This window comes from Physella acuta, unplaced genomic scaffold, assembly GCF_028476545.2.
Source record: "Physella acuta isolate Inbredline_101_S28 unplaced genomic scaffold, ASM2847654v3 ptg001284l, whole genome shotgun sequence".
In the NCBI taxonomy this organism is placed as follows: domain Eukaryota; kingdom Metazoa; phylum Mollusca; class Gastropoda; family Physidae; genus Physella; species Physella acuta.
Window position 1 is genome coordinate 496,152 of NW_026732799.1, and position 23,616 is coordinate 519,767.

General features: G+C 46.1%; 1 protein-coding gene across 1 annotated transcript in view; it reads left to right on the forward strand.

Annotated features, from left to right (window-relative positions):
• Positions 1-23,616, forward strand: part of LOC131958026 (uncharacterized) — a 99,633-nt gene that overhangs the window by 41,446 nt on the left and 34,571 nt on the right. Inside the window, exons 2-3 of the mRNA XM_059322911.1 lie at positions 5,711-5,835; positions 13,102-14,468. Of these exons, the coding sequence (XP_059178894.1) occupies positions 5,711-5,835; positions 13,102-14,468 (1,492 nt within the window). The remainder of the gene's footprint in view (positions 1-5,710; positions 5,836-13,101; positions 14,469-23,616) is intronic.

Here is a 23,616-nt window from a genome sequence, read left to right on the forward strand (position 1 = left end):
CGCTGCCAGAATCCCAACATGACTTGGATGCTCAGCTGTAGGAAAGTACAACATGAAGTACATTGGGCTCAATAGTACACAGCCAACGATCCAATCAACGCCAAGCGTGCAGGGTATCCAACGTTTAAAGGTTGGTCCTCCTAGGCAGGAAATGTTGCGTTATAAAGTTAAAGATGTCTTGTCTGAAGACACGAGTGGGTCTCGTCAAGTTGACATGTCTCATCTGTAGTTAGAAAATTTGATCCCAGCTAACCATGGCTTCATTGACTACTTGTTGACGTACCTATCCGATCAGTTGATGTCTTCATTGTCTGGACAACTGGACAACTTGTTGACGTACCTATCCCACTAGTCGATGTCTTCACTGCCTGGACAACTTATTGACGTAGCCTGGTTAATCAAGTCTTGATAGTTTCCGGAAGAGAGAAACTAATTGTCACGTCCGGCGCTCCATAAGTCCCGGTCTAGAGCTGATAGGTCTCACTCGAGGGGCTGAAATTGTGGGAGAGGAGTGGGATCGTTTCTCTCTTCTTTAATTCTCTACCTCCTCTGTGTTGTCTTCTCTCCCTCCTCCATCCTGTCTTCTCTCCCTCCTCCATGCTTTCTTCAATCTATTATCATCCAATCTCTCATTGTTTCTGCGGGTTATCAAGTATTGTTTGAAAGTACTGGCCGTCCTAATGGCATTTTAAAAAGTTCGTTTGGTACTTTGCGTATTTGTTGTATCCCGTGAGGCAATTATTTTCTATTTAAACGTAGACATTCAGGTTCTTTAAAGCCACACCCAACTCATAATCCCAAAACAACCTACACCTAAGACACGCCCATTTTATAACCACACAACCTACACTTAAGACACGCCCATTTTTCTACGACCACACAACCTACCCTTAAGACACGCCCTCAATACAACCACACAATCTACCCTTTAGACACGCCCACAATACACCCACACAACCTTACGACACGCCCACAAGACAACCACACAACCTACCCTTAAGACACACCCACAATACACCCACACAACCTTAAGACACGCCCCCTTTACAACCACACAACCTACCCTTAAGACACACCCACAATACAACCACACAACCCACACCTAAGACACGCCCCCTTTACAACCACACAACCCACACTTTAGACACGCCCACAATACAACCACACAACCCACACTTAAGACCCCCATCTTTGCATGACGTGACCGCTCCAGATTTCGCCTAGAAAAGCTTTGAAAATAAATAAGCCCGAAATAGCAACAGAGTGATTGATTAATTTCTTTTGTTTTATGTTCGGGTCGATACCGTAATCGAACCCTGAAACTATTCCGATTGATTTCTCGTTTGTTTTCCTCTGCCTCCGTTATTTGTCTTCATTTGTTTGTGTGTGTGTGTGTCTATGACGATAAAATATTTTGTATTCATAACCTTTTTGTCTCATATGTTTGTCCCTATGTTTACCCGTCTGTTTTTTCTGTAGTTGGGGGTGGGGGTGGGGGTGGTGAGGGATGAGGTTGTGGTCATATTTGGTAAATTGGATTTGCCCCACTCATTATATAAGAATGTATTCCAAACTTCCCCGATCAATTCAGTTCAACTGGTGAGTTGTGTTTCGATACTGTCAAACCAGATTGCTGACCATTGGTTAGTGACCTACATGTTGCATGGTGGGGAAGATAACTGTCGTTCAGATCTCTTGATCATATTACATCTCCTCTATATAAAAATGGAAAATAAAACACGTATTTAAACCGTTATAATAAAAATCTTATAAATGCACCAAAAAAGCGTTATACTCAGATGAAAACATTGACATATTTGAGTCAACCGCTCCCTTATGTATAAAGAAAAAAAGTTTATTTTTTACAAGTTTTTACTTAGTTTGCTTAGCGTCTTCTTCTTTTAGAGCGAATGGCTAAATATTGCGAAATTAAACAAAAATAAAAACCTTTATATTAGAAATCTTTAAATTCAGTAAAATAAAGCTGGAGTGATCTCCCCCAAACTTTTCTGGAATATTCTTATATAACACTACGGGGGATAGCAACTCGTGATATAGACATGATTTTTAATCCATTTTAGATACTTAAACTTTTAAAAAATAAAATAGAATCTCGTAGAAAAAATAATTGTGCACTAAGTGAACTGCAAAAAATATGTGTATAATAGTGCACACACACACACATACACACAGACAGAATTGCAAATCCCAGTTTTTCCGACTCGATTACACGTAAAACACCATACATTCTACATTTAAACTCTGTATGAATGAGTTAAATGTTTGAAATTCTATCACAGCCAAACTCTACATATCTCAGATTCCTCTTGCTACCTCCGTCACCTCTCTATCGGCACCCCCGCCTCACCTACCCCCTCCATATTCCTATTGGCACCCCCGCCCCACTTAGCCCCCGACTACCTCTCTATCGACACCCCCGCCCCAACTACTTCCCCCACCACCTCTCTATCGGCACCCCCGCCTCACCTACCCCCTCCATATTCCTATTGGCACCCCCGCCCCACTTAGCCCCCGACTACCTCTCTATCGACACCCCCGCCTCACCTACCCCCCTCCATATTCCTATTGGCACCCCCGCCCCACTTAGCCCCCGACTACCTCTCTATCGACACCCCCGCCCCAACTACTTCCCCCACCACCTCTCTATCGGCACCCCCGCCTCACCTACCCCCCCCCCCCCCCCCCCCCCCCCCCCGCCGTCATCACCTCTATACCACCTGTTCCAGGGATCAGCTTTATATCTGTGACTGAACAGCTCCAAGATAACGTGTGGCACCACAGTGAGGGGAAATAGATAGGTCAGGTAGGGGGTATGGGGGTGGGGGGGGGGGGACACCACAGTGAGGGGAAATAGATAGGTCAGGTAGGGGGGGGGGATGGGGGTGGGGGACACACCACAGTGAGGGAAGTCGGCAGAAATAGATAGGTGGGTCAGGTATGGGGGCGGGGGCAGATGAATACCTTTAACTTTCTAGAGAAGGGGGGGGGGGGTGATGAATAAACATCTTTAACTTTGAAGAGGGGGGAGGGGGTTGATGAATAAACATCTTTAACTTTACATGACAAAAGCTGATTAATTCTGACGATACTTACACTTAGTGTTTCATTATAGTAGAGCTTAATTAAAATATTATAGCTAGATTCAAACTGTAGTCTTATAGTTAAAGCTAAATTGAAATATCATAGCCAGTGCAAAGGTAGTCTTATAGTTAGAGCTATATATGGAGTCAGGAGATCTGTACATAAACAGATTAAAAATAAATTAAAACAGAGATAAGCTCTTGGGGAGTTCTTGAGCCGTATTTTACCAACTCAAGCTGAGGAAATCAATTGGTTTATTATCGATTTCTCATCAATAATTGTCACGTGGCGTCGTGGGGTGCTGGATCATTGTGCACTTAGCTGTGGGGGCTTGTGTGGGGGTGTGTGGGGTGCTGGATCATTGTGCACTTAGCTGTGGGGGCTTGTGTGGGGGTGTTTGGGGTGTGTGGGGTGTGTGGGGTGTGTGGGGGGCGCTGGATCATTGTGCACTTAGCTGTGAGTGCTGACACCCAGGCTTTGTGTGGGGTGTGTGTGGGGGTGTGGTGTTTTGGGGGGGGGGATTTGGGGGGTGTGTGGGGGAGGTGGGGCACTGGATCATTGTGCACTTAGCTGTGGGGGCTGCGACGGGTTGTGTGGTGGAGGGGATGCGTGGTGGAGGGGATGCGTGGTGGAGGGGATGCGTGGTGGAGGGGATGCGTGGTGGAGGGGATGCGTGGTGGAGGGGATGTGTGGTGGAGGGGATGCGTGGTGGAGGGGATGCGTGGTGGAGGGGATGTGTGGTGGAGGGGATGCGTGGTGGAGGGGATGCGTGGTGGAGGGTTTGTGTGTTGGAGGGGTTGTGTGTTGGAGGGGTTGTGTGTTGGAGGGGTTGTGTGGTGGAGGGGTTGTGTGGTGGAGGGGTTGTGTGTTGGAGGGGTTGTGTGGTGGAGGGGTTGTGTGGTGGACGGTTTGTGTGGTGGAGGGTTTGTGTGGTGGAGGGGTTGTGTGGTGGACGGTTTGTGTGGTGGACGGTTTGTGTGGTGGAGGGGTTGTGTGGTGGAGGGGTTGTGTGGTGGAGGGGTTGTGTGGTGGACGGGTTGTGTGGTGGAGGGGTTGTGTGGTGGACGGGTTGTGTGGTGGACGGGTTGTGTGGTGGAGGGGTTGTGTGGTGGAGGGGTTGTGTGGTGGAGGGGTTGTGTGTGTGTTATCGTTTAAGATATGGCCTATCCCCAGAACTAGTAGCCCTCCACCATTCTGATGACAACTAGATGACAGTTGACGACATTTGATGACATGTGTAGCCTTGTTCCCTTGCCTAGTCTGGATTTATTGCATCAGATTGTACAAGTCAGTTTTTCCTCTCAGTCTCCCATGAAAAAAAGTAAACCTGATAGCAGCGATCATTAAGGAGAAACATTTTTTTAAGTTCCGTGTTCGGCTTTTTGATTGGATACAATGTTGTTTTAAATATTTCATTCATGATAGTTTGTTTTTTTCCTCAATGTAACGTGTATAGTTTAGTTATACACACACGGCCTAATTATAATTGGAGCAGACCAACATTGCCGTGGTGTAGACGAACATTGCCGTGGTGTAGTCGAATATTGCCGTGGTGTAGACGAACATTGCCGTGGTGTAGACGAACATTGCCGTGGTGTAGACGAACATTGCCGTGATGTAGACGAACATTTCCGAGGTTGTGCCATGCCGAGTTCTGGAACCGACTCATAAAAAAGATTCCAGTAAACCCCGTGGTCGGGTTTTATGGCCAGTCTGGGTCGGTGCTCAGGTCACCGTGACCCGTAGGAGGGCAGATCTCGGGTGGGATGGGAGGAATGACCCTGACCCTGGCTGTACAGCGGCAGTACCATGTAGTGATGCATTCATGCTCTTCGGTAAAACGGTCGTATAAAAGGTCGTTAAAAAGGTCGTTAAAAGGTCGTAAAATGGTGGTAGAATTTACAAGCTACAAGTGGAAAGATTGACTGTAGAGTGGGAGTGGAGTTAAAAGCTTCCATTCGACACAAATGATCAATTAGTCTAATGTAATTAGATTGTGACCACACTTGATCGATCGTGACTCGAACGGGCGGTCATCTGGCCAGCCTTGTAATCCATTTATTGAGTGGATGTTTCCTTACATCATTTATTGGGTTGATGTTATTGGGTTGATGTTTCCTTACATCATTTATTGAGTGGATGTTTCCTTACATAATTTATTGAGTGGATGTTTCCTTACATCATTTATTGGGTGGATGTTTCCTTACATCATTTATTGGGTGGATGTTTCCTTACATCATTTATTGGGTGGATATTTCCTTACATCATTTATTGAGTGGATGTTTCCTTACATCATTTATTGGGTGGATGTTTCCTTACATCATTTATTGGGTGGATGTTTCCTTACATCGTTTATTGGGTGGATGTTATCTTACATCATTTATTGGGTATTATGTCCTGACGATGTGTCCATGTCCTGATGGTGTGTCCATGTCCTGATGGTGTGTCCTGATGGTGTGTCCATGTCCTGATGGTGTGTCCTGATGGTGTGTCCTGATGGTGTGTCCTGATGGTGTGTCCTGATGGTGTGTCCTGATGGTGTGTCCTGATGGTGTGTCCTGATGGTGTGTCCTGATGGTGTGTCCTGATGGTGTGTCTCCCTCCCCAGATTACGTAAGCGCGGCGAGAAGATCCTCCACAGCAAGTACGTGGTGATCCTGGTCATCATCCTGACCGTGACGGACTGTGCTCTCGTCATAGCTGAGCTCATACTCGACCTGTACAGCGTCAAAAGTAAGTGATACGTCATCCTCGGGGGTCATGGGGTGGGTCATGTGGGGGGGTCATGTGGTGGGTCATGTGGTGGGTTATGGGGTGGGTCATGGGGTGGGGTCATGTGGTGGGTCATGTGGTGGGTTATGGGGTGGGTCATGGGGTGGGTCATGGGGTGGGTCATGGGGTGGGTCATGGGGTGGGTCATGTGGTGGGTCATGGGGTGGGTCATGGGGTGGGTCATGGGGTGGGTCATGGGGTGGGTCATGTGGTGGGTTATGGGGTGGGTCATGGGGTGGGTCATGGGGTGGGTCATGTGGTGGGTTCATGTGGTGGGGTCATGGGGTGGGTCATGGGGTGGGTCATGGGGTGGGTCATGGGGTGGGTTATGGGGTGGGTCATGGGGTGGGTCATGGGGTGGGTCATGTGGTGGGTCATGGGGTGGGTCATGGGGTGGGTCATGTGGGTGGTCATGGGGTGGGTCATGTGGTGGGTCATGGGGTGGGTCATGGGGTCATCACACCATATACTAACTAAACCAAACCACACCAAACCATCCCAAACCACCCCAAACCACCCCAAACCACCCCAAACCACCCCAAACCACCCCAAACCACCCCAAACCACCCCAAACCACCCCAAACCACAGTTACCACACCATGACTAACACAAAGCTGATAAAAAGATTGTTAAATAAAAGCGAGGACTTGTTAGTCCACGTAATCGAACACACGATTATTCCATTCAGCAAACAATATTGGCATCGATCTCGTCATAAGAGATTTTCCAAGTGTCCATCCCTGCAGGGCACATAACTCTTGATGACTTCTTAGTGGTTTTTGGTGTCTAGGGTGGGGTTTGGTGTTCACTGTCTAGAGTGGTGTTTGGCGTTCACTGTCTAGAGTGGTTTTGGTGTTCGCTTTCTAGCATGGTGTTTGGTGTTCACTGTCTAGAATGGTGTTCACTGTCTAGAGTGGTGTTTGGTGTTCACTGTCTAGCGTGGTGTTTGGTGTTCACTGTCTATAGTGGTGTTCACTGTCTAGAGTGGTGTTTGGTGTTCACTGTCTAGAGTAGTGTTTGGTGCTCAATGTCTAGAGTGGTGTTCACTTCACTTTCTAGAGTGGTGTTCACTATCTAGAGTGGTGTTTGGTGTTCACTGTCTACAGTGGTGTTCACCCTTTACTGTGGTGTTGACTTAATAATGTTTTTGACTAACTAGGCTTTTGTTTTGTAGTTTTACACCAACAAACATTGTTCTTGATTGCTTTAAATTGTATTATTTAAAGAAAAATCCCCACTTTTTGTTACCAGTTGATCCAGAAGCTATAAATATACGTCACGAATCGTCACATTTCGTCACATACCGTTACAGACAGTGACAAGTCTTAATGAAACTTAAGGTCATTAATTAACGGCCTGTAAGAACGGATGTTGATATGTGGGAATGTAAAGCATGACAACATTCCATTCAAACGTTGGAATGTTTACTTCTTACACTTAGCATTCTAAAGTAAACAATAAGATTACAAGTCCTTGAGCTATTTATAGACCCTCTCCTACGAGTAGAATATAACCTGATTATTCCACCTGAAACCATGAATACAAGAAAAGAATCAGGCTGTCAAGGCCTCCATGTAGCGCACCTGTAAGCAATTTTAACGGCTAGTTTTAAAACGGGAATTTCTGTAAGGGATTTTTTAAGAGCATAACTTGAGCTTATCAATTGTAAACAGAGGTGTTTTATTTATCCGTTTAACCCTGTTATTTTATCGGTGCATTGTATGGGTTACACATATTACACAAACAAACAAACACGCACACACACACACACACATATATATATATATATATATATATATATATATATATATATATATATATATATATATATATATATATATATATATATATATATATATATATATATATATATATATATATATAGCTCATGCTTAGATGTTTATTGCGTTATGAGACTTCGCCACAAGATATCAGACAGTTCACCAATGTCTTCACAACATCAGCAGTTGGTGTTTGACTAGTTCTAACAACATCAGACAGTTGGTGTTTGACTAGAACTTACAACATCAGACAGTTGGTGTTTGACTAGAACTTACAACATCAGACAGTTGGTGTTTGACTAGAACTTACAACATCAGACAGTTGGTGTTTGACTAGAACTTACAACATCAGCAGTTGATGTTTGTCTAAATCTCGCAACATAGCAGTTGGTGTTTGACCAGCACCTCTACAGACTGGCAGATGGGTCAGTGATCCAGGCATATCGATCTGATCAGAGAGTATCGATTCAATCGAACCTGTCCGTCAAAAGTGGCCCAGTCTGAACCATAAGCGTCTTACAGTCCGACGGAAGCTTCTGCACTTTGTCTCCGTGTCAGAGCTACGTCACTCGTCTCGACTGTGTGACGTCAGTAGTGCTTGCTCTAGATTCTGGACATTCTCTGTGACGTCAGTAGTGCTTGTTCTAGATTCTGGACATTCTGTGACCTACATCTAAACGTTGAATATTTAGTTACGTCATTATTTTTTGTTACCACCTGGTCTATTCACCTGTCGTTATTAACACACCCGTTGTTGCTAGCACACCTGTAATATTTAGCACTCGTTAGCACCATTCACTTTATAGTTAGCTGACTTTAAATATTTATCACTCACCAGCACACCTGTAGCATTTAGCACTAACCAGCACACCTGTGGCATTTAGCACTAACCAGCACACCTGTAGCACTTAGCACTAACCAGCACACCTGTGGCATTTAGCACTAACCAGCACACCTGTAGCACTTAGCACTCACCAGCACATCTCTAGCATTGAGACTTCACCAGCACTCCTGCAACTGATGGCATCAACATGCACTTCCCCCGCCACACTAGTGCTAAGGTAAACAGCTAGACCAGCAGGAAATTAGCACCTGATATTTAACTGGCCCATTAGCCACACAAACACCACTCCCCTTCATTATCTGGGGGGGGGCAGATTTTTTTTTATCTGCAAACAGCTTTATCTGTGAGAGTTTAATTAGATCACAGTTATTTCTGGCTCGAGTATTTTTTAACCATGAATTATCGCTTTGTTTTTCCAGTTCTGCTGTGACGTCATTTTCTCCATTCGTTTTTTTTTCTAAGGCATTTTTAAACTAAAGACGACCGACTTTGACGTGCAGATGTTACTTATGACGTGTTTTTTTTAATGTTCGCTTTGTGCTGCATGTGAAGTTCGTTTTTTTTATCAAACTGTATGACGTCATAGTATTTTGAGTGACGTAAGGATGCTAGGTTGTTGACCTCGAGCTATTGTGTGGAGTGTTTGATGTATTTAGAGAGAAGGATGGTAGGGCTACATGGCCGTGTGGTCGTGTGGCTGTGTGGCTGTGTGGTTGTGTGGTTGTGTGAATGCGTGGTCGTGTGACTGTGTGTTCGTGTGGCGGTGTGGCTTGATCGTGTGTTCTCCCGTGGATGAATTATTATCCAGTCTCTCAGATTCGCCTGAACACCACATCATCAACACCACACCATCACGACCACACCATCAGCACCACACCATCAACACCACACCATCAACACCACACCATCACGACCACACCATCAACACCACACCATCAACACCACACCATCAACACCACACCATCAACACCACACCATCAACACCACACCATCAACACCACACCATCAACACCACATCAACACCACACCATCAACACCACACCATCAACACCATACCATCAACACCACACCATCAACACCACACCATCAACACCACATCAACACCACAACATCAACACCACAACATCAACACCACATCAACACCACATCAACACCACACCATCAACACAACATCAACACCACACCATCAACACCACACCATCAACACTACACCACACCATCAACACCCCATCATCAGCACCACATCAACACCACACCATCAACACCACACCATCAACACCACATCAACACCACACCATCAACACCACATCAACACCACACCATCAACACCACACCATCAACACCACATCAACACCACACCATCAACACCAAACCATCAACACCACACCATCAACACTACACCACACACACACCACACCATCAACACCACACCATCAACACCACATCAACACCACACCATCAACACCACACCATCAACACCACACCATCAACACCACACCATCAACATCACATCAACACCACACCATCAACACCACATCAACACCACACCATCAACACCACAGCATCAACACCACACCATCAACACCACACCATCAACACCACATCAACACCACACCATCAACACCACATCAACACCACACCATCAACACCACACCATCAACACCACACCATCAACACCACACCATCAACACCACACCATCAACACCACACCATCAACACCACACCATCAACACCACACCATCGACACCACACCATCAACACCACATCAACACCACACCATCAACACCACACCATCAACACCACACCATCAACACCACATCAACACCACACCACACCATCAACACCACACCATCAACACTACACCATTAACACCACACCATCAACACTACACCACACCAACACCACATCACCAACACCACATCAACACCACACCATCAAGACCACACCATCAACACCACACCATCACGACCACACCATCAACACCACACCATCAACACCACACCATCAACACTACACCACACCATCACTACACCATCACCACCACACCATCACCACCACACCATCAACACCACACCATCAACACCACATCATCAGCACCACATCATCAATACCACACCATCAACACCACACTCACACCATAAACACTACAGCATCAACACCACACCATCAACACCACACCATCAACACCACACCATCAACACCACACCATCAACACACTAGCAAAGCCATACCACCATCACCCCACCCTCAACCACTCACCGAAAGAAACATTACTCACCATCCAGCTTTCTAATGTCTCTGTACCTAACGATTTGTCCCCCCCCCCAGCTAATATTTTCTAATGTCTCTGTACCTAACGATTTGTTTCTCCCTGCTAATATTTTCTAATGTCTCTTTACCTAACGATTTGCCCCCCCCCCCCCAGCTAATATTTGCCACCATCACAACCATGTGGCCAGTCTTTTATTGGCCAACGTGTGATCCCCTCATATTAAACATGCACCGACTGACCTCATCAGTGGTTTGATCTGCTCACTAATCAAACGTTTTTCTTGGCCTGTGATGGCATACAAAAGGATGCTCACACCTAAAACCTCATCACGTGACTTAATTCTGGTTGGGAGTGGGGATATGTGTAGCACACGCATATTTCTTGCCACGTCACTTGAGTTATAAAACATGAAAGTGATGGATTGGCTTAAGCAGGTTATCAAGGCGGGTCATGATGACCTACTTTGTAATACAATTTACCAAAATTTCTAATATTACTTTTTCCAAATACTCCTGTGTGACGTCATACCTTCCCATCCTCATACATTTCTCATTAAAGTAATTCCTTGATGACCCTGTCGTTTGGTCTGTCACAGTTTGGTTTACTGACGGCCATTACGGGAAACACGTGACCAGCCTGTACCGCGTGCCGGAGCCCTCGATATGTCTGTCGTCCAGCAATGAAAACAGTTTCTGCTGGCTCGCATGTCAGACGACAGCTAGACGGCACGAGCGATACGGACGATTGAGCGGGAAGTGATCGATATCTCAGTCAGCTGACGAGAATGGGAGACAAGTTTCCTACAGTTGCTAGAGATGGGAGACAACTTTCCAACAGTTGCTAGAGATGGGAGACAACTTTCCTACAGTTGCTAGAGATGGGAGAGAACTGTCCAACAGTTGCTAGAGATGGGAGACAACTTTCCAACAGTTGCTAGAGATGGGAGACAACTTTCCAACAGTTGCTAGAGATGGGAGACAACTTTCCTACAGTTGCTAGAGATGGGAGAGAACTGTCCAACAGTTGCTAGAGATGGGAGACAAGTTTCCTACAGTTGCTAGAGATGGGAGAGAACTGTCCAACAGTTGCTAGAGATGGGAGACAACTTTCCAACAGTTGCTAGAGATGGGAGACAACTTTCCAACAGTTGCTAGAGATGGGAGAGAACTGTCCAACAGTTGCTAGAGATGGGAGACAACTTTCCAACAGTTGCTAGAGATGGGAGACAACTTTCCTACAGTTGCTAGAGATGGGAGAGAACTATGTAGACTTAATCAGTGGAGCCAATGATGTACATGTTATCATGCAGGATTGTATTAAAACAATCGTCATCATACAACCTCAGATATAATTCAACCAACAATTAGATTGAAATATAATTCAATCAACCATTAGATGTGAAATATAATTCCCCCAACCATTAGATGTGAAATATAATTCAACCAACCATTAGATGTGATATATCCCAGTAGTGTGACGACGGGTCTCTATTAACCCACAATACAACACAACGTCAAATAAGCATGTGTTGTGTGAAATGGTGTGTGTAACGAAGTTGGATTGTATCCTCTTTATTACACACTTGACAACACGATATTACCCTCACGAGGGAGATAACTCGGTATTTTTCACACAAGGGAAGCAATTATTGTATTATCCCCGCAAGGGAAACAACCAAATATTACCCCACGCTAAAATCCCACGTCTCTCCAATTAGCCACACGATGAAAGGTCCTCCTACGCTGCTCCGTCTAAGGTTAATTAATGAGTCAGTTTAATTGATGGGCGCGTATAAAAGTGACAACTTAATTGTTCCTGTAAACGTGCTTGATTGTGTCGTAGTTGCACTTTTATTACATAACCGTTGTATGCCTATAGTTGCGCGTTGTTGCGATATAATCACACCTATTGTTGCAGTAAACAGCAAAGTGCTGAATTAGTTTCGCAATGTTTAATCTGTAACCTATCATATGTAACTCTCAATCTATTGCCTGTAACCTTGAATGCATCACATGTAACCTTGAACCCATCACCTGTAACCTTAAACCCATCACCTGTAACCTTGAACCCATCTCCTGTAACCTTGAACCCATCACCGTTAACCTTGAACTCATCACCTGTTACCTTGAACCCATCACCTATAACCTTGAACCCATCATATGTAACCTTGAACCCATCACCTATAACATTGAACCCATCACCTGCAACCCATCACCTGTAACCTTGAACCCATCACCTGCAACCTTGAACCCATCACATGTAACCTTGACCCATCACCTGTGACCTTGAACCCATCACCTGTGACCTTGAACCCATCTCTATCCTTCCAGAAACCCTAGCAGCCACGGAGGACCAGATGTTCAACTTCATCAAGAGGGTCAAGGCCAACTACCCAGACGACACGTCGCCCAGCGAGTCGGTGACGTCAATCTACGAGCGGCTTGCCAACGTCACCATCTTATGGAACAGCCCCTACGTCAGGAACCCCCAAGTCTTCAACCCCCAACTGACCCCTCTCGCCGACAGCAGCTCCGAACCCTCGTTAGTCAGCGCCCCCAGCACGCCTGCCGTCGTGGAACTCAGGACGATGCCAGACCCGAGTTTTGTTCAGACCCTGGAGGTCCAGACGCCGCAGCAAGCTCCTCACTACATCAACAGCCGCGTCCGGCGATCTTCCAAAAGCAATATCCGACCCGGCGACCGGTCGCCGCACGAAAATCACAGTTCTACAGCCGGCGACCGGTCGCTACACGATAACCACAACGAAGCTCAAAAGATATTAAAAAACATGCTACAACACGTCCGTAAACATTGCCTCAGTGACGTCATTGTTGCGGACGTCCACGCCCTAAACTCTCGTTTTTCACAGCGACACGACAACGACAAACAGCACAAACAGCAGCCTGACAGCATACAGCAGCCTGACAGCATACAGCAGCCCGACCACTTCAACAGCCAACAGGGAGAGGTCCTCACCATAATCCGCCATCTTGAGGGGATGATGTACCTCTTCTTTAACCTCAGCGAGTACCTCACTATGCAACCCAAGGAGTCGACTGTGACAGATCTAGTGGTGGAAGATTTCTTAGCTCAACTTGCGCACCATCAGCCGTGGACGGCAGACTTACATCACGTGACACCAGACTTACATCACGTGACACCAGACTTACAAGCCGTGTTGACGGCAGACCTTGAGGCGACGGTCACGGCAGGCCAGATGACGTCATTGGCCGTGGACACGGAACCGGCTGAGAGTTTTTCGCCTGACCCAGCAGCCGTACCAGACCTAACGTCGGCGTCTTCAAGACTTCCTTCACGGCTCCACTCTACGGCACCACAGGCCCGGCCTGCGCCAACATTTCCCCACCCCCGGGGTGAGTCTAGCGCCAGCACTACCTCGGGACAAAGCGACGACACCACGAACGTTCGCACACCAAATGACGGTGGGGATATTTACTCTCCAGAACATCAGCATTGGCAAGACATGCAGCATGGGTCCGCCCGGGGGAGAGGCTCCAGGGCCAGGCGTGACGCCACGGACGAGGACAGCTCGACGACTGAGGTCCCGTCCCCCCCGGGCGTGGATGAGGAGGTGGAGAAGAACATGCGACGGGAGCTGCACCACAGCAAGGAGATGGAGGTGGCCCACAAGCTGCACTACGCCAGTGTGTGTGTCGTCTCTATCCTGCTCATAGGGGTAAGTTGATGGGGGGGGGGGGGCAGGGTGTGTGGGTGGGAGGAGGGTATGGAGGTGGCCCACAAGCTGCACTACGCTAGTGTATGTGTCGTCTCTATCCTGCTCATAGGGGTAAGTTGATGGGGTGGGGGGTAAGTTGATGGGGCGGGGGGGGGGGGGGGCGGGGGGTATGGAGGTGGCCAACAAGCTGCACTACGCCAGTGTGTGTGTCGTCTCCATCCTGCTCATAGGGGTAAGTTGATGGGGTGGGGGGTAAGTTGATGGGGCGGGGGGCGGGGGGTATGGAGGTGGCTCACAAGCTGCACTACGCCAGTGTGTGTGTTGTCTCTATCCTGCTCATAGGGGTAAGTTGATGGGGTGGGGGGGGGTAAGTTGCCGGGGGTGTGTGGGTGGGGGAGGGGGTGGGGGGTATGGAAATGGCCCACAAGCTGCACTACGCCAGCGTCTGTGTCGTCTCCATCCTACTCATAGGGGTTAGTTGATCGGGTGGGGGGGGGGGTAAGTTGATGGGGGGGGGGAGGTTGGGGGGGGCAGGGTGTTAGGGGGGCAGGGTGTGTGGGTGGGAGGGGGGGGTATGGAGGTGGCTCACAAGCTGCACTACGCCAGCGTTTGTGTTGTCTCTATCCTGCTTATAGGGGTAAGTTGATGGGGGCGGGGTAAGTTGCTGGGGTGGGGGGGGGGGGGTGGGGGGCGTGTGGGGGTGGGGGGGGGGGTTTGTGGGGGTCATTAAGGTCTGTGTGGGGTGGGTCAGGTTTGTGTTGGTCAGTTTTTCTAAAGCAATGACAGCCATCAAATCGAGCAGAGTTCCGCTCCTTACTCTAGTAAACCAGGTTTTGCTGTTGTGTAACTTGCCCCACACCCAACGTCCACACGTAACACTGGGGTTGATCAAAGACTCAAATACTCACACGTTACTGTACCTGCTCTTGATGTAAAACACCACCTGTATATTAAATATGGCGTCCAACTCTCCCCTCCCCACCCCCCCCCCCCCCCCAGTCTGCTCTCATCAGCCCGACACCTGCACGTTGACAGTGAGCCCTGCAGCTGTACGTGTGTGTTGACCACCTCAGGTGTATCAACGTCAAGTTGAACTTGCTCACTCACGATGCGTGTGTCCGTGTTCGTGCGGTAACCTTGACCTTGATGTCTCGGGTCACGTGCACACAACAGCGTGATGCGTGCTGACACCGTAACGAAGTCTGGTAGTTTTCAAACCTGTCTCCTGATAACATAATGGATGAAAGTAACACTTGCGGCGGGCGCGAAATAGAGTTATGGTTCCTAGAAACAAGGGAGTTATGGTCCCTAGAAACAAGGGAGTTATGGTCCCTAGAAACAAGGGAGTTATGGTCCCTAGAAACAAGAGTTATGCTGCCAGGAACAATAGAGTTACAGCACTTGCTTGGCTTCTGGTCGACCCTAATGGACTAAAGTAACTTAGTTTAATGCGGCCGTGGGGGACATCAGCTTGAGTGTGGGGGAGGGGTGGTGACATCAGCTTGAGTGGGGGGAGCATCAACATGAGTGTGGGTTAGGGGGCATCAACTTGAGTGTGTGTGGGGGAGGGACGTCAACTTGAGGGGGGGGGGGCGGGGTATAAACTTGAGGGGAATATTTCATGTTTAGTGTTACACCAAGATGGTCTCAGAGGATGGTCAAGTCAAATGGACGTCTTGTGGTCAAATCAATTGGACGTCTTGTGGTCAAGTCAAATGGACGTCTTGTGGTCAAATCAATTGGACGTCTTGTGGTCAAGTCAAATGGACGTCTTGTGGTCAAGTCAAATGGACGTCTTGTGGTCAAGTCAAATCGACGTCTTGTGGTCAAGTCAAACGGACGTCTTGTGGTCAATTCAAATCGACGTCTTGTGGTCAAGTCAAACGGACGTCTGACGGTCAAGTCAAATGGACGTCTGACGGTCAAGTCAAATGGACGTCTGACGGTCAATTCAAATGGACGTCTGACGGTCAATTCAAATGGACGTCTGACGGTCAAGTCAAATGGACGTCTGACGGTCAAGTCAAATGGACGTCTGACGGTCAAGTCAAATGGACGTCTGACGGTCAATTCAAATGGACGTCTAGTGGTCAAGTCAAATGGACGTCTGTCCGTCAAGTCAAATGGACGTCTGATGGTCGTCAAATGGACGTCTGACGGTCAAGTCAAACGAACGTCTGACGGTCAAGTCAAACGAACGTCTGACGGTCAAGTCAAATGAACGTCTGACGGTCAAGTCAAACGAACGTCTGACGGTCAAGTCAAATGTACGTCTGACGGTCAAGTCAAATGGACGTCTTGTGGTCAAGTCAAGTGAACGTCTGACGGTCAAGCAGTTGTTGAGAGCCATCAGGTGGTCAGTGGCCGCTGGAGAGGCAGCCACGGGTAGACATTCATCACGGACACGATTAGCGTCGCCCAGCCCCCGGGGAACACACGGTCGTCACGTGATATCAAAATGGTCAACTAAAGGGAGGAAACTGAGCTTGATAGAGCTGGACAAGCTCTGGGTGGGTGGTGTTGGGGGGGGGGGGGGGGGGCTGGGCGTTGTAGGGATGATCTTTTTGTTGGGATTCTCTCTGTTGTATGGATGGTCTTTGATGTGGGGATGATCTTTGTTGTGGGGATGATCTTTGTTGTTGGGATGATCTTTGTTGTTGGGATGAGTCACTTTAACCACAATTGGTGTATTAGCAGACGTCCATTTTCGGAGCTGACTGTGAGATAACTTATTTAAATGTCAAGCCCCGTCTTATACCAGTTTATGTTGTTTTAGTGTATTTAACTACACAATTTTCCCTTGTGGGTATAGAGTGTATATAGATTTAAGACACGTTTAAATATGATACACCAACATGTAGGATCTAGATAGGGCTGATGGAACAGCTCTGTGTGTACATGGCGTTATGTGTTACTGTTATGGTTAGAGTGTATGTGTGTTACTGTTATGGTTTTTTTTTAGTTTAGGGTGTATATGTGTTACTGTTATGGTTAGGGTGTATGTATTACAATGATGGTTTGAGTGTATATGTGGTAATGTTATGGTTTGAGTGTATATGTGGTACTGTTATGGTTAGGGTGTATATGTGTTACTGTTATAGTTTGAGTGTGTATGTGTTACTGTTATGGTTAGGGTGTAGGACAGCCCACGTTAAGTCTCGCTATTTTGTCGTTTATTTTTGCCTTACCTCCCCTAATCTCTGACTTTTTTTATCCACCAAAAGGGGCTTAACTCGCCATTACTTGAGCGTTGGCAACTCATCAGGGGCATTAATTATTAAGGCGAGGCAAGTGATCCGGTGAGCTTGCACTGATCCGCCAATCTTCTCATTGGTTTTACTTGTGTTCGAACTCGGGAGGTTTTGTATCGAACGGTTTTATGTGTGTTCGGACTCGGGAGTTTTTGTATCGAACGGTTTTATGTGTGTTCGGACTCGGGAGTTTTTGTATCGAACGGTTTTATGTGTGTTCGAACTCGGGAGTTTTTGTATCGAACGGTTTTATGTGTGTTCGAACTCGGGAGTTTTTGTATCGAACGGTTTTACTTGTGTTCGAACTCGGGAGTTTTTGTATCGAACGGTTTTATGTGTGTTCGAACTCGGGAGTTTTTGTATCGAACGGTTTTATGTGTGTTCGAACTCGGCAGTTTTTGTATCGAACGGTTTTATGTGTGTTCGAACTCGGGAGTTTTTGTATCGAACGGTTTTATTTGTGTTCGAACTCGGGAATTGTTGTATCAAAAGTAAAACAAAAAATTGAACAGCGAAGCTAGAGAGTTGAAGTGTGTGGTGATACAACAAGACAACATTGTCGAGAACCCTGCCCCCCCCCCCCCCTTCCCTCGCTGCTTGTATTAACAACTTTAGGCCTTGTTTTGCTGCTCTCGTTATTAACGACTGTATCTGTCAAGATTACTTATGTAGCACATTCAGTCATACATGATTTACTCCGTATGGAACACGTTCAAGTCATTTGACTTTGTTTTTGATGACTTTATTGGGAACAAAGTGTTGTCTTATAAAACAAATTGTTGTTTAATTGTATGCTAGGATGGCTTAAAGAGATACTTGTAAGTCATATTGTTATGTGTAACATCTGTAAGTCATGTTATATTGTGTAACAAACGCCACATGACTCATGTCATATTTGGCCACAAATGACTTTGACTCACTGACTTAAACCCCTTAAACGCAAAGCCCAACATAAATCCGACTCACTGACTTGGGAAAAGTCTTGAACCCCTAAACCCCTAAGCCCAACCCAAAGCCTAGTTGATATCTCAGTGCTAGCCGCCAAGCTTGCTGCAGAAGCTCAACTCATGCGGTTTTGTCTATTTCTATACAGGTGTATCGGTTAGTCAAGGTTTATCAGCCCGTGGGTGTGGAGGTGGGGGGTGGGGGTAGCCCAGGTTTATTAGCCCGTGGGTGGTGGGTAGATGTGCCCGAGCCTCACCTGAGGCGGTTAATGATGCACTTTTACCGGGAGCACATTTTCAAACCTGCATCTTTTGCCTGGGCCGCGGGGCATTAACGATTTATTTGTGTTTACAGTTGGAACATGAGAGAGTAGGCTCCCTTGAAATGTGGTTCAGCGCTGTGTGTCTTCAATAGATGCAGCGTCAAACAGATCGATCAAGTTTACACAACTGAGTCGAAATCAGCGAGAAAAATTGGTTTAAATAGCCCGACATTATCAGCGGAAATCTAAGGTTATGGCGAGTTGGGGGAGGGTGTGTTGGGGCGAAAGGGTGGGGGTAATCTCTGTTATTATTATTTAATTTATTTTAAAAAAATAAACGTCACTGTGAATATTTTTCCCCGTTTCAAGCAGAACAAATTCCATCAAATCATGTACGAGTTATTTCCCTTGATCAAGACTCCTCCTCCCTCCCTCCCCCCTCCCTCCCCCCCCCCCCCCCGCTCCCCCTCCCTACAACGGAAATATCGGCCAGGACGATGTGTGCGTGGAATTTTCCACTAGTCGAACTCACATAGGTGAGAGAAAATAAATTTTATTAACTGACATAGGCGGGGGGGGGGGGGGGGGGGGGGGGGGCGAGAAGATAAATTTTATTAACTCAGGCGGGGGAGAAGATACATTTTATTAACTGACATAGGCGGGGAGAAGATACATTTTATTAACTCAAAAAGGTGGGGGGGGAGAAGATAAATTTTATTATTTGACTGATGACGTAAAGTAATACACAGTAACTTATGACGGATGAGCTACATTTGACAGACTGACTATAAATGTTGGACAAAAAAACTTGAAAGAAAAACATTACAAACAAGTATAGACATACATGACATACATGACAAACAGGACATAGGTGACATACAGGACATACAGGACATACAGGACATACATGACATACAGGACATAGGTGACATACAGGACATACAGGACATACAGGACATACAGGACATACAGGACATAGGTGACATACAGGACATACAGGACATACAGGACATAGGTGACATACATGACATACAGGACATAGGTGACATACAGGACATACAGGACATACAGGACATACAGGACATACAGGACATACAGGACATAGGTGACATACATGACATACAGGACATAGGTGACATACAGGACATACAGGACATAGGTGACATACATGACATACAGGACATAGGTGACATACAGGACATACAGGACATACAGGACATAGGTGACATACATGACATACAGGACATAGGTGACATACATGACATACAGGACATAGGTGACATACAGGACATACAGGACATAGGTGACATACAGGACATACAGGACATACAGGACATACATGACATACAGGACATACAGGACATACATAACATACAGGACATACAGGACATACATGACATAGGTGACATACAGGACATACATGACATATGTGACATACAGGACATAGGTGACATACAGGACATACAGGACATACATGACATACAGGACATACAGGACATAGGTGACATACAGGACATACAGGACATACATGACATACAGGACATACATGACATAGGTGACATACAGGACATACAGGACATACAGGACATACATGACATACAGGACATACAGGACATACATGACATACAGGACATACATGACATACAGGACATACAGGACATACATGACATACAGGACATACAGGACATACAGGACATACATGACATACAGGACATACATGACATACAGGACATACATGACATACAGGACATACATGACATACAGGACATACAGGACATACAGGACATACAGGACATACATGACATATGTGACATACAGGACATAGGTGACATACAGGACATACAGGACATACATGACATACAGGACATACAGGACATAGGTGACATACAGGACATACAGGACATACATGACATACAGGACATACATGACATAGGTGACATACAGGACATACAGGACATACAGGACATACATGACATACAGGACATACAGGACATACATGACATACAGGACATACATGACATACAGGACATACAGGACATACATGACATACAGGACATACAGGACATACATGACATACAGGACATACATGACATACAGGACATACATGACATACAGGACATACATGACATACAGGACATACAGGACATACAGGACATACAGGACATACAGGACATACATGACATACAGGACATACATGACATACAGGACATAGGTGACATACATGACATACAGGACATAGTCGACCCACAGGACATACAGGACATAAAAGGCATACTTGACATGCAGTAATGACAGACATGACATCCAACTATGTCAACACAAGACGAAACATTACCACGTGACATGGAGGACGGACAAGACTCATTCACCAATGACGTCAGTAGACAGCATCAGAACGTTTTTTTTTCTGTCGAGGTCAAGGTCACCCAATCAAACATGTTAATCCCACAATTCCTCGACCATCTTTTCTTGAAAAACATATTATGTCCATATCATACGGCCTTTATAATGTTAAGTATGCTACCTTCTTCCTTATCGTCCCCCCCCCAACCCCACACTAGCCTACTCCCTGTCGCCCCTGACACCGCTCTCCCCCCCCCCCCCCCCCCCCCCCCCTCTGCATGTAATGACATTTTTTATGTCAAAACCACTGACGTCAAGGGTGCATTCGGAAAAAAATGGAGTAATTTCCCTTTGTGATTATGAAACGCTAGTTTCCTCCCTTGATTGGAAAGAACGGCTCGCTTGCTCGAAATTGGAAATTCCCGTTGCTATTTGTAGACTAAAACAAAGCGAGAAAAACCCATAGAAGAACTGAGAAAAATGCCATAATTGTAAGGCAACGTGTAATTATCTTAGGGAGGCTTTTAATGATTTAATGACACATATAAATTTAATTTAAAAAGTGCTTTTGATTACAGACAACGGTTTCGTAAGTCGATGTTAAATGATAGATCGCGTCATTGATTGTAGAATTGGTTTGAAGTGGGGTATAATAGGCTGGGTTTGTAAATGTAAATTTTGTGGGATTGTAACAAATGTTGATATGTGGCTTCAATATGTGGGGTTGTAACAAATGTTGACACAACCGGACACAAACAACTGGACACAAACAACCGGGCACAAACAACCGGACACAACCGGACACAAACAACCGGACACAAACAACCGGAGATAGAAGCACACAACCGGATACGAACAACAGGAAACAGACGGTGCTTTCCGATTTCCGGACACATCACAAGAAACAGGAAGTCAGGTGGTCTTCTTATGATAGGCGGGTCTACGACAAATGCCCGAATGGACACTTGCCCGAAAGACGTTTGCCCGAAAGCTGTTTGCCCGAATGGACACTTGCCCGAATGCGACAAATGTCCGAATGGACACTTGCCCGAATGCGACAAATGCCCAAATTGACACTTGCTCGAATGATACAAATACCCGTCGGGAAAGTGTCTTTCGGGAAAACGTCTGGCTCCGTCCCACACATTTGGGTAAAAGCCATTCATTTCTTTCCTGAACTTTCTGATGTAACGCTCGGCTGCCATCTTGTGTGCTATTTTTAACTCGGCAATTTGATTGGTCGAGTCGCCTGGATAATTTCCGACGAAGAAAACACTTTTGTTCTAGATCATATTGCCGCGGTTGTATGACGTCACACAATAACGGCGGGGCGTGGTGTGCAGGTCAAGCTGCCCCTGGGTGGGGCGGGGAGGGTGATGTATGTTAACACAAATAGGTAGAGATGGGCCGGCAGACACAAATAGCCGAATTTAAGGATCGATTTCCTGGGGAACCTAAAGGATGAGTACTGTAGCTACAGTCGAGTCGAGGGTAGATTAAATCTATGTGTGTACTGTAGTCTAGGTTAGACTAGGTTTAACTGTAGTCTAGGTTTGACTAGGTTTAACTGTAGTCTAGGTTAGACTAGGTTTAACTGTAGTCTAGGTTAGACTAGGTTTGACTGTAGTCTAGGTTAGACTGTTGTCTAGGTTAGACTAGGTTTGACTGTAGTCTAGGTTGGACAAGGTTTGACTGTACTCTAGGTTAGACAAGGTTTAACTGTAGTCTAGGCTAGATAGTTTGACTGTAGTATAGGTTAGACAAGGTTTCACTGTAGTCTAGGTTTGACTATAGTCTAGGTTTGACTGTAGTCTAGGTTTGACTGTGGTCTAGGTTAGACTGTTGTCTAGGTTAGATTGTTGTCTAGGTTTGACTATAGTCTAGGTTAGACAAGGTTTGACGGTAGTCTAGGTTTGACTGTTGTCTAGGTTTGACTGTAGTCTAGGTTTAACTGTAGTCTAGGTTTAACTGTAGTCTATGTTTGACTGTAGTCTACGTTTGACAAGGTTTGACTGTAGTTTAGGTTTGACTGTAGTTTAGGTTTGACTGTAGTTTAGGTTAAACAATGTTAGACTGAGGTCTAGGCTAGACTAGGTTTGACTTGTGTAGGCTAGACTAGGTTTGACTTGTGTAGGTTAGACTAGGTTTGACTTGTGTAGGTTAGACTAGGTTTGACTGTAGTTTAGGTAAAACAAGGTTTAACCCACCAATATCACAACGAGGCTGGGTGTTTTATTTAGAAATGGTCTCCAGTAGGTTAGACAAGATTTTCATTCTTCGAAACTTCAGGTTTGAAAGTTTAAAATGACCGCATTCATTTTGATTTGATCGGCGACGTTGTTTTAAA